This window comes from Larus michahellis, chromosome 21 (genome assembly GCF_964199755.1).
Source record: "Larus michahellis chromosome 21, bLarMic1.1, whole genome shotgun sequence".
Lineage (NCBI taxonomy): Eukaryota > Metazoa > Chordata > Aves > Charadriiformes > Laridae > Larus > Larus michahellis.
The window spans coordinates 7,515,978-7,533,928 of NC_133916.1; the positions used below are offsets into that span (position 1 = coordinate 7,515,978).

The following is a 17,951-nucleotide window of genomic DNA, read 5'->3' on the forward strand; positions in this document are numbered from 1 at the left end:
CCCTTTGCAGATGTGACCCATTTCCTTCCTGTGTTTTCCTTTAGGCACAACACCTTGTATGTGACCAGGCCGTGCTGCAAGGTGTTGGCCTGTCCATTCGCTCTACTGAGGAGTCATTGTTTCCAGGCTTTTGTTGTACTGGCAGTGCCGCCCGTCGGAGCAGGAGCAGTCTCTGGGGTGACTCGGGCAGTTCTGGGTCTGGGGGATGCTTATCTGCCGTGAATATTAACTGTGTTGCTGTGCCTGTTCTTGATTTTCTAGTGATTCCTCACAAGATCGGGCGAGTTATAGATGGAAGCCCAGCTGACCAGTGCGGGAAGCTGAAAGTGGGCGACCGCATCTCGGCGGTGAACGGTCAGTCCATCGTTGAGCTCTCACACGACAGCATCGTGCAGCTCATCAAGGACGCGGGCAACGTGGTGACTCTGACTGTCGTGGCTGAGGAAGGTAAGGAGGGAGCAGGGCCCCAGCAGCTGCATGGGTCCTACCACACTGCCAGGGTCTGATGTTTGTAACTTCTGAAGTTAATTCGCTTAAAGTGGAGTATTGTAAGATTTTGGGAATTAAAGAAAAGAGAGTGAAGCTCAGCTGTTTGCTCTGGAAGAGCTGAAGGCAGGTGGGGCAGAGAGAGACAGCTGCCGAGGTGGTTATACTGAAAAATAAGGTAAAGTACTAACACCATGATGCAGGGGAAGAGAAATTCTCATGGTTTCTCACGTGAGGGAGAGAGACTGCTGCTCACAGGGAAATCCGTCCTGCCCAGGCCTTGTATTCCTCAACCAAAGAGAAATGACCCCTCCTGGGGGAGCTGCAGCAAAGGCGGGATGATGCTCGGAGAGAAAATCTTCTCACCCCAGACAGTGCCCATCTCTTGCTGCCGCGGTCGCTGCCAGGAGCTTTGTTCCAGCCGAGGGAGGTGCTCTTGGACGCACAGGAGCCCACTGGGGCGGCTCTGCCCGGCAGAGCTGGGGGGCTGGAAGGCTGCAGGGACACAGGGACACCGGCTCTCCAGATCTTCTCCATTTAGGCACTTTGAATTTTTCCTTCCTGCCATGTTAAAATACACAAATTGCCTAATGCCACACTACAGGATAGATCCTGTAGTTCTTCTGTCTGCCAAAAGTACCCTTTGAAAAGTGGTCACGTCCCGCCATGGACACCTTGCTGAGGGTTTTCCTCCAGAGCCTCCCAGGCTGCGGGCACGTTCTTCACACACAACTGCCGTGTCCTCTGAGCAGCCAAGGGGAGTACTAGTGAGTGCAGAGTCCCATCTTGAGAGATGGGTGTTTTAAGGAAAGCTCCCATGCAACACTGCATTCAGTATGGTATTGTTCCCACACAAAGTTCACTATAAATATGGAAAATCCAGTTGTTTGAAGAGAAAAGCTGTTTTCCAACCCTCCTTACCGCTGCATTTTTCTGGGTTGCTGTTTGTGGGTTTAATTAAACTTGCTATCGTTATTGTGCCAGAAAGTTGGCTTTCTTCACCTTTTAAATAATAAATAGCTAAAGCCAACAGATCGTTCTCTAATTTCACATTCATTGCAAATATTTAACGTGCTATCTCAGCCTGTAATGCAGAATTTCAAAGACTTAATTTTCCTTTTTGTTAATGCTTGAAGCAGAGAGACTTCTATACATTGATATTTTTCTGTTAAGATTTTCATTTTTATCAAATCTACTTCATTGCAGATTAAGGGACACGCCTCGAAGCAGTTGCCCAGGGCAATGTTTGTAATGCAGCTGAGCTGTGAGTCGGTTGCGTTAGGTCTGTTTCTCTGGGGCTCTTGCTCAGCTTTGTTTTCTAAAGAAACTTCCTGAATATAACATTTTTGTCCCTTATTTATACATGACCTTACTCTGTGTAAGACCCTACCTTTTCCACTTCCTCAATGACAAATTTGGAGCCAAAATGTAGAAATAAAACAAAAATCCGAGGAGAATCAACGGGGGGAGGGGGGGGAAGTAGTCGGTAGCGGGCGATAAAACGAGACTGAACAGAGCAGTCAGAAAAAACGCGTGGCTTAGAGGAGCTGGGGTTGGCGTGTTTCAGATGTAGAGAATTTTGCAACAATGAGGGAGAGAGGCAGAACGTGTTCCATGGAAATGGGAATATATCACCCTTAAAATTCTCCTCAATGTAGCGGGAGAAATGCAGGTCAGGTCCCAGCGCAGCCCCCGCGCAGCAGCAGACCCGGGGTGAGCGTGAGCGAGGGGGGGCTGCAGGGGGGAGCTGAGCTCCGCAGAGAGATGCAGGATGCCGCCCCCAAGAGAAGAATGCCCATTTGCCAGAAGCTGTTGAGCATCACAAAGCAGAAACCCCCGCAGCGGTTGCGTCGTCCCCAGCACTGTCCTCTGAGACCAGCAAGGAGGGTCCTGCCTGGTGCCCCTTCCCTCTCCCTCCTGGCTTCCACAGATGCGTGAGCCCTGCTTTTCATACGGGTAAACGAGTTCCGCTTCATGCGCCAGGAGACATTCTTTAACATTTTTCACAAAAGCAGGAGCCTGTCAGCTTTTGTCATGTATTAGCTGGAAACAAGAGAGAGCAGGCTGAAAAGAGGACTGGAGAATTTGTACAAACAGATGGCATTTTTCTTGCCTGTGCTTCTAAATTAAAACTCTGAGTATAAACCAGGAGTAAAAGTTGACATTTTGTCTCTAAAGAAAAACCTCTTTAAGGCATGTCGTAGTGATAGCACCAAGCAGTCCTGTGAAGGACTGGAGAGGTCTCGCATGCATCAGAAGTTCGGTCTAATAATATGCATTATGTTTTCCTTCCCTTAGATGCTGGAGCACTTTGTACGTTTTACCGGGGTTGGTTTGTTCTTAACTGAGAAACGCAGTAATGTGATGCACCGAACAGAGGACTGGAACATCTCTAGTTGGGGTGCTTGGGATTTTTTTTGTTTAAACCCTTGTAAGGAGAAGGGAGTTTATTAGTTTATAGTTCAGCATATAAGTTCATCTTGGGCCACCGCTTGCCGTTTCAGGTTCTAGCTAAGAGGCAGCGTTTTGCATAGCCTATGGCTCGTTACTCTGAAGTGACAGAGACATTTTGTATCCTGAAACATGTTTTTTTCATAAATGCACTGGATTTATTGTAAAGTACACAATCACTATATTTTATGTGGAAGGGAAGATGAGCTATTTTCAAAGATTTTACTAAAATGTCATTATAGTTTAATTTTTACTTAGCCTTTGGGAGAAGGCAGAACAGTTTAAGACTCTCGCTGGTAACCTGTCAGCGAACCAGTCCCTCCAGTGTGGTTGTGGGACCAGTCCGTAACCTTCCCTGTAGCTGCCTGGTAGCAAACTCGCTGTTGTGCCTTAAATGAGATGACAGTTTCCCTCCATCGTTGGGGTCTTCACCTCTGAATCCTCATTGCCCCTGCAGATCCTCGTTCTCTTGCCTTTAAAAGGGGATGTGTTCTCAAATGGACATTGTTCTTCATCTTACAGAATGTTATTATATTGAGTATCTGAACCATCCTCATGGATCTGACTAGCTCTGATCTCTTCTGGTCTTTATCAACTTGCAGACCATCTAAAACCCTTCTCTTCACCTCTGGTTCAGTTAAAATTGTGTTATTTTTCTGAGGAAAAGCAGTGTGGGTAAGAATAAGATTCCCGGGAATTTATTCCGTGGAACCAATGAAGTGCACTTGGCTTCCTGGCTTATGGCATTAGACCTTGGAAAATCCTCTTCGCCTCGTGTCTGCGCTGAGCACGGCTCGGCCTGGGGCACCCTCGGGGACAGCAGGCACCGCTCGTGGCCACTGTGGTCCCGTGGAGAGTGTGGCTAGCTTCGCGTTTGGGGAGTTCTCTCTGACTGTTGGTTTTGTTTGAATTTATTAGAACACCGTGGTCCTCCGTCGGGAACAAACTCGGCCCGGCAGAGTCCGGCTCCGCAGCACCGGCCGCTGGGACCAGCACAGCTCAACCCCCCCGGCGCAGACAGGTACCGAGCTCTGGGCTGGGCAGAGGGAGCGGAGCAGAGGGATTGTTAATGCGGAGGTGACATCCGCGCCCTTTTGCCTCTGTGTAGGGCAGCTACAGAAGGTGAAGCTGGAAAAGAAGCTTCAAGTAGTTACAGGACGTCCTGGCCCGAGCATAAGCACCTGACACAGCCGGATGCTGGCGTTGCTTCAGTCGCCGGTAGCCGTCACCCCCAGGTACGGGTAACCACCCAGAGCGCGCGGAGACGGGCAAAATACTCCTCCCTCGAGACACTTCAGCAGCATTGCCACAGAGCAGTCAAAAGCAGAACAATAAAGCATTTCCCTGTCAGACACGAGTAGAAAAGCTGCGTATAAAAATGCACTTAAGTGTTTCACAGAATGTTTTTGCCGATGTTTTAGATTTTATTATCTGCTTAGTATGGTTGAATACTCATTATAACTATAAAAGAAGCGGGAAATGCTTGCAATGGGGCTACTACAGACCCTTTGACAAAGTTTCTGAGAGAAATTCCATGCATATCTAAAACTTCGAAGGAGAAGTGTCGTGTATGTTTAGACTTAGAATGAAACCATTATGCCTGGTCATCCGTGAGTTGTGATGAATTCAGTTTACATCGTGGATTGGGAGTTTCTCAAAATACAGAAATGTGTGAAGCATTTTTCGAGAAAGATATGTTTAAATCTGCCTATTAGTCCTCATCTTTTTTTTGTCAACTTCTCACACAGAATCCTGGCTGTTTCCCAGTGGAGTTGGAAAGAGGCCCTCGCGGGTTTGGATTCAGCCTTCGAGGAGGGAAGGAATACAACATGGGCTTGTTCATCCTTCGGCTGGCTGAGGAGGGGCCAGCCGTCAAAGATGGGAGAGTGCATGTGAGTTTGTCTTCTCTAATCAATTTGTTGATCAAGTTGGCCGTTTGACACTTGGCTCCTCGCACCTCACTGGGCAAGGGGCATGCCCGCCGCCGTGGGGGTGTACCGTGGGAGCGTGACCCCCCGTCAGCACCTGGCTGGAGCCGGTGGCCACGGAAGAGCAGGGCCACCAGCACTGCACGGGCGTCCCAGCAGCCCGGGCACAGAGGGGCTGCGCTCACCCAGTCCGAGGGTGTTCACCGTTTCCACGTCATTCAGTCTCTCCCCCCTCAGCTGGAAAATGGTGTCATTTTCTGGCTGTACTTTAGAACGGTGAGGAGGAATTTCTCAGCCAGTTCATGGCAGCTGAGCGTGGTGGGAGGCACGTCTGTGGCGTGGAGCCTCCCGTCCTGTCGATGAGAAACCAGCCAGTGACCGCCTTTGGCAGAGACACTTCATTTAACAAAGCCCAGACGGTCTCCTGAAACCGCTGATTTCATGCATTGGTGACATCCACTGGCTGATGCGTGCAGGACGAAATAGGTTTCGTGACCCTATTCCAGCCACCTGCAAAGGTCATGTGAGCTGTAATTACCTGCCTGGGGCCTCTCTAAGTTGCTAATTGGCCTCAGAGACCTTAGTACTGATAACCGCGTAGTGGTGATCTCTCCTACCTGGAATAAAAAATCCTTTCCGTACGTAAAATCTGTTCTGCCACAAGAGCATCCAGCTCTGCGATCCCGCCAAACGATGATCCATACGCTCCCTCCGAACGGTGGTCCGGGGCACGTGTCCGTGTCTGTCTCATCACTGTAAATCAACGGCAGATGAGTTTAGGGAACCTGAGATCTTTCCTTGCGCTGGCTGAGCAGGAGGCCTGTGGGGAGAGCTCTGAGCCGCCGGGGCGTTCCGTCGTGTTGACCAGCAGCGACGGAACGGTGTTGCTATTGCGGAGTGCGTTTTAGCTTGAGAGTGAAAATAGGAGCATCTGCCTCTGTTTTTTTCTTTCTGAATTAAAAATAAGTTTACAGTGTCAGAGATTCACAAAAACTAACCTGGTTGCTCTTTTTTCGTCAGGTTGGTGACCAAATTGTTGAAATCAATGGAGAACCCACCCAAGGAATCACTCACACACGAGCCATTGAGCTGATTCAGGCTGGAGGGAATAAAGTTTTACTGCTGCTGAGACCAGGGACCGGCTTGATACCAGATCACAGTACGTCAGCTCGAGAGCGGTTGCGTTGCGAGGGTCCCAGGCTATGGAGAACCGGCTGATAAGGAGACTTCGGTGCTTCTGCACTGAAATAGTCAGCAGTTCCCTTGTTGACAGTGGTGCAGGTGTTCCTATTTATTTTAAAATATAAGGAATATTGTTTGTAAAATTAACACATGACAAATACCTAGGAATATTACACAGTGTGAAATTATTGCATATGTGTATATTTGCTTCACTGTTTTTAGCCTTCGAAGTTACAGAACACTTTCAAAGCCAAAACTTCAGAAAGCAGGGGGAGAGACAGCTTTGCTCTCCAACCGGAGTCTGGTTGTTTAAAGGTGTGACTTCTGCATCTGCAGCAGGAAAGCACAACTTTGGAAGCAAAAAAAAAAAAAAAAGGAAGGACAGAAAAGCAAATAATTGCGGGAGCTCCGAGTTCAGCTGCTGCACACAGAACTGATGGGTTTGAGTCTGACTTAGGAAATGCTCCAAAACTGCAAATCAAAAAAATTTGTGGCTGTGGCAGCACTTTAAAGCAAAGAACACGTCTCTGAGGACAGGTTTTTGTCTTTTAACCCTTGAAGCTGACACCAAGGTTCTGCTAGTAAACTTAAAAATTGTAGGGTCACCTTTTCCGATGAACACATTTTCCGTAATAGTGACCAAATACGAGTCTATCTTTTGAACATTTTAAAGCGCAGTTTGGACTGCCAGAGCGCTTGTTGTGTTCAGTCATGTACAGGCAGTGACTGGCATCCACTCAAGGAATAAAATCTGCTCAGAACTTTCTCCATTTCTTTGCTCCAGGGAGCTGGAAGATGGCCCTTAACATCTTATTGTTCCAACCTGCACAGCCCAGTAAAGTCAGTGAATTAGCGCATGGCACGGAAACAGCCCATCTGTGAACTGCGGGGTCTGCTCTGTGCCATCTTGCTGGATTCCTGGCTGGCTGCGTTTGTCTCTCGCTGAATTACCTTGTCATTAAGGGTGAAAGTTAAATATAGTCCTCCTTGTGTTCGGATGAGCTGCTGCGGAGGTCCTCTGTAGAATCAGCATTTACAGGCTGGCAGCGGGAGGGCACCTCCAGCTCTGTCCTTTCCAACGGCTCTTCCAGCCTGGCATAACGGCAGCAGCCGCCAATGGCGTTGGTCCCGCACCACGGGCGCTGCGCCGTATTGTCTGGAATCGCTCCTGGCCCCCTCGCTCGTGGCAATCTCCCGAGTCCGAGGTAGAACCAGAATGGTAGACAGGTGTGAAGGAACCCCTGGTCCAGCCCTCTGTCAGGCCTGCGATGAGCTTGAGCAGCTTGGATCAGATCAGCAGCTGGGGAGAGGGGAAGGGTTTTGTTGCCTCTTGTCTTGCTGTTAATCGTACGTTTCTGATTGAGATCTTGCTTGCTGTACTCTGTGATTTTGGTATATAGTTCTGGGCTTTTTCTCTTCCTCCTTCAGGTTTGGCTCCTTCCAGTCTGTGTCCCTACGTGAAACCTGAGCAACATTAAGGGCTTTCAGTGCTTTTCTTGGTTTTTCCTTAAAGACTTGGTAAATCTGCATGTCTTGTGTTTCATCTCTTCCTGTTATTAAAGTGCCGAGCTACGAATAACCTCAACTTTTCACTGTTTTCAGTTTTCCTTTAGCATAACAGTTTCAGTTCATTTTGTTTTCTTACATTAAACAACGAGGTCAGGGACTCTCTAATTTGCAGTTCTGCTGTGTAGGCTCTAAAGTTGTGCTGATGCGAGACTGTGTCGGTCCCGCAGAGATTGCAGCATTCTAAACACAAGTTTTTTCCAAAATCACATCCTTAGGGTTGTTGCAGGCTGTAGAACGATACAATACAGAAAACTGGCTAAATAAGACTTTGAGAGTATGCCACTATGTAATCTTTTTAATTGAAGATTTCATATAACGTCCTGGAACCTCAGTAGTACGCGCGTTTCTAAAACACGTAGTGATTTTTTTAGGTAGTCATTTAATCAAATCTCTCACTGTTCACTTCCAGGTGATTGGGATAGTTATAACCCATCTTCGTCAAATGTAATATATGAAGAACAGTCACCATTATCTTCATCTTCACATTCTGCTTCCCCATCCGAAGTGTGTTATTTACCAGTACCAGGAGAAGCTTTAACGAGAGTTCAGCTGTCTGAGAAACTGGAACAAGCAAAGAACACTGTGCCTGAAAAGACGAGCACTTTAACCGAAAACCAGTTTGAGATGAAGCCTCAGTCTTCTCCCCAGAGAACCGAGAACAGATGGGAATGTCCCCCCAGCCCTGGGTTTGAAATCACACCAGGTAGTTTGGAAGCAGGGACCAGAAGAGACGGATCTGCAAGTCCGGAAAAGTCAGGGGCTGGTGAGGGACACCGTCCTGCAGGATTCCACAGCCCCAGAAAGGGGGATCCTGGAAAAACCTACGGCAATTCCTCACATAAACCTGACAGTCCCAGAAAGAGTGAGAGTAAAGCCACAGAAATAGGGATGAACAATAGTAACAAAAGAGAACATTCCAGTGGAAACCAAGGAAGGTCTGCCAGCCCCCAAAAGCAGCTTGGTAAGCAAGGAAACACAGAAGCGGTCGGCAGGTTGCAGGAATATCAAGATAGAACAACCGGTGGTGGTAGGACAACTGTCGAGCAATTGAAAGGTGGAAATGGTAAAACAGGAGTCACCGGGAAAGACAGGAAGCAGAAAACGTCTGGAAAGACAGAAGGGTGGTCTCCAGAGCGACAGTATGCAGCGTTTGATGAGAATAATCTTCCTTTCAGGGACTCTAGGAGAAACCCGTCTGGAGATGAAAAACTGAAGAAGTCGAACTCTGGAGAGCTGAGCTCCAGCAAGTTCAAAACTTCCAGCCTTTCCAATATCCCACTGCTTTCCATGGAGAAGCAAAGGCGGCCAGAAGCAGAGGAGGCTGTTGTGCTGAACAGACAACACGGAGAGCGACACACGGAGCTGCCCAATGAAACCAAAGATGATGGAATTTCCAAATCTGAGAACAGTTCTCCAGTCAAGAAAACACCGATAACTCCTGGACCTTGGAGGGTACCAAGCGCGTGTAAAGTCACCCAAACAGCAGGTGTGGCTGAAAAACGGGTTTGACTGACACTTGTTTTTAGAACATGTTTTAATCAAGTTTCTAATAATGGTCCTTTAAAAGCATTGTTTCTTTTCACGAAGTTGTCATTTTTTTCAGAAACTGGTTAGAGGGTGGAAAGCATTTGATTCGTTCTTAAATTATGTAAGCTGCATGAAGGACCTTTTGGATTGCTTAAACGAAACTCTTCCATAAGCTGCTGTCCCCTTGTCCTCTGACGGCGGCGTTCTGCTGCTCCCAACGTTGCACTGCTGCGGCTTTCTCAGATAGTATTGTGAGTTCTGAACAAAATTATTTAATGCCTCTATTGCCAATGTGACCATGACTCACTTCTTGTTCCTGTGCCAAGTTATCTGCTGTAGCCGGTCAGTCTGATCCTTCTCGTGTGTATTCCAGTCACAGGAGAGACAAGGTTGTGTTTGAAATGGGTATTTTCTCAAGAGCATGTTGCATGTTTACCCAAGGAAATCCACGTGTTCTTCCCGGTTCAGTGAGGAGAGGGGTGCGTTGGTTCTGTCAGTTCTAGGGCAGCGAACGAGCCACTGATGCCGTTCCGTTGATGGCTTTTCTGAAATTTTTATACCTAATACAAAATCGTGCAGATAAAAATTATATTTGACGTAATCAATGTTTTGTAATTTTGCTTTTTATGAACACAGCAAAATTGCTTTATTTCCTCGATTCATAAGGATGCTTGTACAACTCTTGGCAGACATCTGCCTGAGAGACAGTTCTGGGCTCTGTTAAATAACATCCTTCCTTGTTTCAGTTGTGGCACTGTCTCATCCTGAGCGTTCTTGGTGAACATCAGCAACGAGTGCACCTTCCTTTTCGGCCTCATCGTGGTGCTGTAAGCTCAACTCCCACCTTCAGTAACTTCACGCTAGTTAGGAATGGGATTTTTTCCCTCCGTAGAGGTAACAACTGACCTTTAGGACAGAACCAACTGCCGAGGCAGCTTTTTAAATGAAGTTCCTGCCTGTATATGAGGCATCTCCCATATTGTACTTTGATGGCGTGAGCTGTTCTAGGAGTGGTAAAGAGGATGATGCACAGGGTACATGAGACTTAATATCTATTGTTTGGGCTATAACCGTATTGTATGAAGAGGGCTGTTACCACGGACTGCAGACACAGCAGCCTGCATAAAGTCAAGGGGGTTATTTTTGTCATAGTTTTAGTGATGATTTCCTGCCATGTTCGGTTTTAGCAACCACAAAAAAGTGGTAAAAGGAGCCCGTTGGTCCAGTTTGCAGGAGAAAGGAGTAAAAGGTCAAGCTCATGTTAAAATTCAGACTAATACGATTTGCTGTTTGAAAGTGAACGAGTGAATATCTCGGTTTGGCTTTGAAACATCTGATGTTTTTAAAGCTTAGTGAAGCACAGTTCTACGTTGAATTCTTTAGAAGTACGGATGACTACTCAAACAGCTTTTTAAACAAAGACTTTGAAAATTAAATGGGCTTTAAAGCAGATCTGAACTGTGCTCTGCTGCTCGACATTGGATGATCCGTTGAGATTTGCTGTGTAGCATAATACGTACAAATACTCCCCGTTGCGGAGTATGACTGTGAAAATATGTAATACTTTGAAGTAGCCTATGTAGATATTAGCCATGTATTCTTAACAAGAGACTCTGTTTCATGTTGAGTTGTACGCACTTGCCCTGACCACCGCGTTCGTGACAGAGGTTTAATACAAAGATGAATTAGCCCCACTGAAACCATCTCCCCGTCGTCGGCTGCCCCTCTATTTTTTCTCTGTGTTGATGTGACCTGATTTAGCGTCTTACCTGCGTGTGATTTCTCCTTCCATAGAACTTGTATCTGTACTTACTGTATCAGACGACTTAGCAATGTGGCCTTGGAATGCTGAGCAATGTATGGATGTACTGGGTGTAAATGTTTATATATTGTACAGCACCTTTATACATACTTCTGAGGTTCTGACTAGAGAGAGACCTGTAAATCGCTCATTATTTTTTATATAGATATTAAAAAGAAACTCCAGTTCATGGCCTGTTGGTTCTGCAGTGTATAAAATAGATGCTCGTTGACTTTCAGTGGTGTGTTACTTGAAACAGCGAAAGCTAGCACCTAGGTTTTGCCCACAAACATAATACTTTTCTGGAAAACAAATGCAGTTTCTTATTGGAAGTTCCCTTGACTCCCTGTCCAAGTAACAAATGTTCCACAAAGGTGTCATAAAAATCATCGAGTCATGTAGAAATAGTTATCAATGACGAAATACTTGTACTGTAGGTTTATTTGTACATTTTGAGATATAAAATTGTCATCTCCTCTTACATCTTACAACTTTTCCTTGTACAGAAAACAGCTGTAAACAATTTACTACCAAAAATTCTTATGCCATCTTACCCCCTATGTGAAAGAATGAAGCTATGAAAAGTTCCTCCGTTTTCATTTTTTTCATTACTAATAAATAGAAGTCGGTAGAGTCAGTTAAGGAAAAATGTAAGTTTAACAGACGTCTTTGAAACATTTTGTTTCTCTCCTCTGCCCTTCCTGAGCATGAACCCGCTTCTGGGGGAGGAAGTCTTCGCCAGGTCTCTTCCCCCGAGCTGACTCGCTCAACAGTTTCTTCCTCAGGGATTCCCGGGCCAGGCGCTATCGCGACACCACGGCGTGGAGCTGCAGCAGCTTCTCGGGACGCGCGGCGAGGCCCCCGGCTGCCCTGGGACAGAGCCCGGGCGGAGCATCACTGAGCCCTTCCAGGGAAGGCGCAGAGCGGAATACTCTAGTTGATCAGTGCTTCACTTGGAGGTTGTGGTGTAAGGCTGGTGTAAGGCTGTTCTCAGGTAACAACGCTTTCAAAAAAATGATCGTCAGGTATTTGCAGAAGAGCTAACGTAAGCCAACCAGCCTGAGTCTGTGCGTTGCTTAACTCTCAACCTGGAAGCAGGATCCACGTTGCGCAGACCGAGTGTCCCCACACCCTGCCCTGGTTCAGGGTAGAGGCGCAGCTTTTAAGAAAAAATCCCCTTCGGCACGTCCAGAGAAATGCATCCAGGTAGTATCAGTCTGAGCAGAGCTCTGAGGAAGGATTTCGGGGTAGCTGCGGAGCCCTCTGAAAAAGGCTGACGCTGAGGCGGGAGGGCTGACGCGTCACGTGCGCAGGCGCCCGATTTTACAGAAACGAGGCCCCTGGAGCAGTCGCTGGTGTCCCTCCAGCAGGAGCTTTCGCACGGCTTTCAGGGACCGATGCCCCGCAGTCTGCACACAGCGCCTGCTGTCGTCAACGCCGCCTACTAGTACTTGGCCCCACTCGTTCTGTTCTGCTGTGTGCGCGCCGTGAGGACTTCACGGGTTAGACCAGTTTATTCTGTTGTAGAATAGTAAAGCAGAGGGAGAACTTTTGATACGTACAAATCTGTTTAAGAATAGTAAGTACAGATTTCCGTAGTCTGAGAACACCTCCGCTATTGTTATCTTCTCTGGTCTGTCCTGGTGGGGAGCGCCGAGTGCCGACGTCGGGTCAGGTCACGGTTTAATTTTCCACAACTGAAACGAGAGAGTGGGGGGTCTGAATGCTCTTCATCTGCAGGTAAGACTCGGTCTCCTTTGCCCATCCTGCCTTGAACACTCGGCTCCGCGAGCTCCGATTGACGTGCGGGCCACAGGAGGGCTACAGGGAAAGATCCCAGATTCTGACGGACAGCTTTAGGCAGGTACCGAAGACCTGAACGGGGCTGAAATTTGTCAGCCCTGTGCTTCCAGCCCCAAAACTGGCTCCGGGAGACTCCACGGGGGCCGTTCTCTGCATTACCGCGTAGGGGTGCCTAATTCAAACCCGCGACCTTTCTGCTTGAGTGGGAGCAATTTGCAGTTGTGCAAAAGTGACCCCTGGGAGATGGTCCCTGTCGGGTTGTACGGGAGTTAATACTTACTCTGATATTGAACCCTAGGAGATCGCTTATCACGCCTGAGACAGCAGAGAGTATTACAACACGTGTTATGTTGTAGATTAAGGGGTTCATGGTCAGTCCGTACAGCCTGAACGGAGTATCTAATTCCTGCAGTGAAAGGGAAAATAAGTCCCTTAGCATTTGTCCGTACTAGAAGCAATTAATCCTCTGACTTTTAGCTGAATACTGGCTCTCTGGCAGACTTTGCTGGCCGTGCACTGCCTCTGTATCCCGTCTTAAATGTATGTACCGAAATTCCCACCCTGTATTTCAGCCCACCCAGCTCAAGGAAGTTAGAATTCTAACAGCCGTGCTGAACCTAAAAACTCTCCTTTACAGCAAGAGCAGCTGCGTAACGAGAGCTTGACACAACGGGCTGTAGAAGTTGTCGAGGCTAATTTATGTGACTTGGACTAGGCTCGCTCTTTTCCAGATACCTGCTCTGCTGCTGCCAACGAGCTTCAGCATCGAGGCTGCAAAGCCGAATCGCAGTAAGCTGCTACTAATCAAATGTTGGCAGCACTAATTAGCCACACTGGTCTTGTATTGCTTGAGCTTACGCCACAGCTATAGCACAGAAAAACTCCCTTTGTGAGAACAAACTCACCTGATCAAGAGACAAGTGGGAAGAGCAAAAACACACCCTCGCTGTCATCAGTCATTGCTTCCATAAAACGCAGCGAGTGTATGTTTTTCGGGAGAGTTGACTTACCTTCAGTAGCTTTGTGGACAGTTTCAAAACATTGTTCACTAGAGACAGCTGTTCTTTCTTGTTTGGCTTCTTCTCCATCTTCAGGTACAAGTTTATCTGTGAGAGCGCCATCGGAGACCAGATGTCAGTATTCCAGCACTGGCCGCCGGCGCGTTTCTAACTAAGGGAAGTGAGAGCCATGTTTTGCAGTCTGCTGCCACGCCTGAGGTCATGCATCCACAGACAGGAATTTAGCAGTGATATCATCATTCTTTTTCCGATTGATGTGGCTAACGTGTTAACCCAGAGACAAAAATAATCTAGAATTTTAGAATTTGAGTCTGTCCGAATGTTTAACTGCTTGTACAGTGGTTCACTGCCTTCCGTCCAGCATAAGGGCTGATTTCTAAATTTAAAAATTTGATTCCAGTATTTTTTAAGCTGGTCTGAAATGCAATCATTATATGCAGACAAGCCACAAAGCCAAGGGGAGAATAAGCTAAATGGAGATACCTGCTCAGTGAGCAAGATTGAAATATTACTGTATTTCTTGTTGGTTTCAGAGCCCAAAGATGCCAGACGCAGTAAAAAGAGAAGAAGTGCTGCCTCCCAGATGAGGAACTCCCAGTTGTAAGCTGCATTCAGAAATGTTTTGTGACCTTTAAGGACCTGTATTAGGAAAAAACAAGCACCAATGTCAGTAACAAGTAACACGCCTGTTCTTGGGAAAGTGCAAAATCCTTGCCCTTACTCCTCGTCTGAAGAGACGTCGCTGCTCCGCAGCTACCGCCAGGTTTTCCCTTGAAGTGTAACTCATTCATGTAACGAGGTTAAAGTAAAAGGTCTCGTCTCTAACCTGGCTTTCGCCTGGGATTTGATTTTTTCTTGCCGCTTAGAAAAGGACCCTTGTTCTTTCTCTTTCCTCCCTCTTTCCAATTAAAGGCAATCAAAGGCCTTTCCTTTCACGTGTGCTTGTCCCACTGGCAGCCTCAGCCCACCGCAGCCACGCTGAGCTGATCGCGCCTTTCCCACGTGCTCGCTGGGTCTGATGCAGCAGGACAGGGATTGTCATTAATTCCTCCGGAACCCTGGGGCTTACAAAAGCCACCACAGCAGTGAGAGTCACGAGCTACTAACCCTCGATCTTACTGCTACCACAACCACATCTTCATGGTATCAAGAACTTGCCTAGACACTCTTAACGACTCTCTTGCCAAAAACAAACCAAGAAAACAGCTCCAGCACCAACACCGCTTCCTGTAACAGGTTTAGTGAAGGATTAAAAGGCGTAAGTAACAGTTATTGACCTGCTTTTCAACAACAGTGGTTTAAAGGGGGTGCTGCAATCCGCCCCCTTACACAAAACGTCCTGTAACACTTGAGGTGCTTGGGCAGAGTCCTCTCCGTGCACAAGAGCCTGCGCCCTGAAATTTTCCTAATAATTATAAAAACCCAGCCTTCCCTCAGAGAGAACAGAGAATGAACATCTATTACCAACTAAACATCACAAAGCTTTTAAAAAAGGCAAAACATTCCATATTACTTTGGAGACAAGCAGCTACAGTTCCAGCCCTTCGCAGGCTGGCAAAAGAAAAGCCTTCGGTAGTTTGGGGGTTTTCCCCCTACTTCTCAAAAAACCCAAGTGAAACGCTCACCTGGGCGCAGCATATAAAAGCAATTGAAAGAGCCAGCAAAAAGACTGACGATACGACGACATCCACAGATCGCTGGGGGCCTCGCCTCTGCAGAACAAAGACAGGGAGGCAGGTGTAGGTTTGGGTGCCGAGCGGTGAAGTCAAGGCTCAGCACAAATGGCTGTAATTAATTGTTAACGGTTCAGAGAGTGCTGCCCAACGTGCCAGACAGCAACGAGGTAACGGACACCTACTAGAGACCTGGCTGCAGCCTCTGCAATCATCGGACCTTGGCTCAGGACTCACCTTCAGATAGGAACGAAGGGATAACCAGATCTTAATGTTTTCTACCTTCTTGAGTCTAAAGTGAGGAATTTCGTATTTCCTGGCTTTCCGAGCAGACGTGATGTGACTAAAAAGCTTGGCAAACAAAAACCTCTGCAAATTAAAAACATAAATTAGTCTAAACCAAAAAAGATTGATTGGGATTGCCTAATGGTAACTGGCAGAAGAGGTGAGCCTTGTGGCAGGCGGGGGGAGCCTGACGGGGTCCTCGGTGCACGATCCCCGGGTAACAGCTGTCACCTCGTGCCTGGCAGAGGCGCTGCTGGCGCAGGAGAAGCCACAGAGCTCCGGCTAAAGCGCTAAATCCCACCAGCCTGCCCCGCCGTGCAACACCTACAGCGACAAAGCTTCTGCCCACAGCCGTGAGGGCGCTGAACGTGACACGGCAAATTATCTAATGCTCCACCTTAGAGCAGGTGGCTGCTTTTTCCCAAACGGCTCCACGGTGAAGCGTGCTCTTCCCTGCAGAGCGTCATTTCAAGATGTTAGAAGGTTGTTTTTTTCCTTTGGGGCAGGGGCAGGGTAAGAGGGGGGGCGCAGGGCTCAGGGAGGGTATCGACAGGCTTAATTTTGTCTCCCTGACTCCCCTACCTAAACTTCTCAAGCATCTTGCCAGCTCTGGCACTGCAGCTTGCTGAGACACGCGTGTCTTACCTGTGTCTTCTGCGAGAGGCAGCGCGGTTGTGGCAGAACACCTGCCCCAGGAAAGGCAACATTTAAACCCACCTGCTTGTACGTTCTCTCGGCAACACACATCATGAAGAAAAACATCCAGGTTAAGCAAAGTCTCTCAAGGAAGTTGATCGCAGACAAAACAATGACAGGGGTGCTGGCAGGCGCTCCACAAAAGATGTGCAAAAGCTCCTTTAGAGAAATGGAGCACAGCTGCTCCAGGTTGTCTGTGCGGAACAGTCTGTAGAGGAAGGGCAGGAACGCTAACCCAACGGTGATGATGTTTCCCAGCATCTGGTACCCCACTCCCTGCTGGTAGGCATTAACCTGGCAAGCAGGAACAAAACCAGGATGAGCACCTGGGGCTTTGCATCAAGGAAAAGGCACGCTGTTGCAGCAGCATTAATTCAATCAAGCATCCCCTTCCCCCCAAAGGACGTAGCCTAAAATAATGCCACCCCTTCCAGTCCAAAACCAGCAACTCAGTCCATGATACTCGACACTTTTTCGTCTTCAACGGGCCCTCCTGTTGGGACAACTGTATCTGCAGTTGAGGAGGGACCAGTTTTATACCGCACCTCCTACTTGCATGTATAACTATTTCCAGGCTTTTTGGTGGTTGTTTTTTAAAGCATGGGGGAGAGAGGTTTCAATGCCCTACAGCCCTCTTACCCTGCTCATGATAATCCCACTGATCTCCAGCACGGACATGTCCACCTTCTTACAGTCATTCCCTTCCCAGATCAGTGCACTCACTTTTGCAGATGCTGGACTTGTATTCTGCAGCCAAAACAAATGGTTCTGTAAAAGAGAAAAGAACGCAAAAGGCGTATAATCTATTTCTGTCCTGCTATTAAATAATGCTTTTTCCTAGAAAGTATTTAGATTGAGAAGGGGATTCCAAATTTGTCTGTGGGTGAAATACTTTATTTGGGAATTAGCAGTGGTCCAGATAATACCAGCGGGGACGAGGGAGTTGATCGCTGATACTCTTTAGATCATTCCAGACTTCTGACTGGCACGCTGACAGAACGGGCTCATCCAGCATTAGGTCGCTGACATTATGCCAACAGCATTCGGATCTGTCTCTCATATTATTTGGGCAGACGGGGGGGAAGGGGGGGTTGTGGGGTGTCTGGAATCTTCCACAGAATTCTCAGCTACTGGATACAAATCAACAAACCTGTTGGAAAACGTCTTCCTTCAGATCCCGCCTGGTACCTCTCACAGTCATTTCCTCGCTGTCGCTGGTGCAGGACGAGCGACACTCTGGCCCGTGGAGCAGATCATCCCACAGCATGTCCTCAGTCTCCGAGTCATGGCGAGTGCTCTCCGAGTCTCTCCGGGTCACGCTACAGCTCCGCGATCCCACACTAGTGCAGGACCTCGAGTCCTTGGAAGAAGAGCAGAACGTCCAGAGCGCAGCCCCCGCCCGGTCTGCAGAACCCCCCCAGCAATCGCTGAAATCCGGTTCCCGGGGCAGCCGAGGGCTCCCCGTCCCACCCACCTGATGGGAAGTGTTACAGACAGCGTCACTCGGCGAGAGTTTCTGCCACCAGCACTT

The 17,951-nt window shown here is 47.9% G+C and overlaps 2 protein-coding genes across 9 annotated transcripts in view; one reads left to right on the forward strand and one right to left on the reverse strand.

Moving 5' to 3' along the window:
• MAGI3 (membrane associated guanylate kinase, WW and PDZ domain containing 3) overlaps positions 1 to 11,134 on the forward strand; it is a 68,626-nt gene extending 57,492 nt beyond the window's left edge. The window contains exons 16-22 of one of the 2 annotated variants that reach the window (XM_074564025.1): positions 262 to 447; positions 3,856 to 3,958; positions 4,046 to 4,172; positions 4,686 to 4,829; positions 5,886 to 6,024; positions 7,476 to 7,565; positions 8,026 to 11,134. In XM_074564025.1, the coding sequence (XP_074420126.1) occupies positions 262 to 447; positions 3,856 to 3,958; positions 4,046 to 4,172; positions 4,686 to 4,829; positions 5,886 to 6,024; positions 7,476 to 7,525 (749 nt within the window). In that variant the 3' untranslated portion in view covers positions 7,526 to 7,565; positions 8,026 to 11,134. The remainder of the gene's footprint in view (positions 1 to 261; positions 448 to 3,855; positions 3,959 to 4,045; positions 4,173 to 4,685; positions 4,830 to 5,885; positions 6,025 to 7,475; positions 7,566 to 8,025) is intronic. The other variant, XM_074564024.1, reaches the window with a different exon arrangement.
• A 233-nt stretch (positions 11,135 to 11,367) lies between these two features.
• The window catches only part of LOC141733537 (protein PHTF1-like), a 30,485-nt gene continuing 23,901 nt past the window's right edge, over positions 11,368 to 17,951 (reverse strand). For 2 of the 7 annotated variants that reach the window (XM_074564027.1, XM_074564029.1), the window contains 9 exons: positions 17,571 to 17,780; positions 17,060 to 17,188; positions 16,442 to 16,714; positions 15,677 to 15,808; positions 15,392 to 15,478; positions 14,250 to 14,405; positions 13,758 to 13,853; positions 13,028 to 13,153; positions 11,368 to 12,641 (listed from right to left, as the gene is read on the reverse strand). In XM_074564027.1, coding sequence (XP_074420128.1) covers positions 12,621 to 12,641; positions 13,028 to 13,153; positions 13,758 to 13,853; positions 14,250 to 14,405; positions 15,392 to 15,478; positions 15,677 to 15,808; positions 16,442 to 16,714; positions 17,060 to 17,188; positions 17,571 to 17,780 — 1,230 coding nt within the window. In that variant the 3' untranslated portion in view covers positions 11,368 to 12,620. Of the gene's footprint in view, positions 12,642 to 13,027; positions 13,154 to 13,757; positions 14,406 to 15,391; positions 15,479 to 15,676; positions 15,809 to 16,441; positions 16,715 to 17,059; positions 17,189 to 17,570; positions 17,781 to 17,951 lie in introns of those variants that run through there. The other 5 variants (XM_074564028.1, XM_074564030.1, XR_012584331.1 and 2 more) reach the window with 4 other exon arrangements.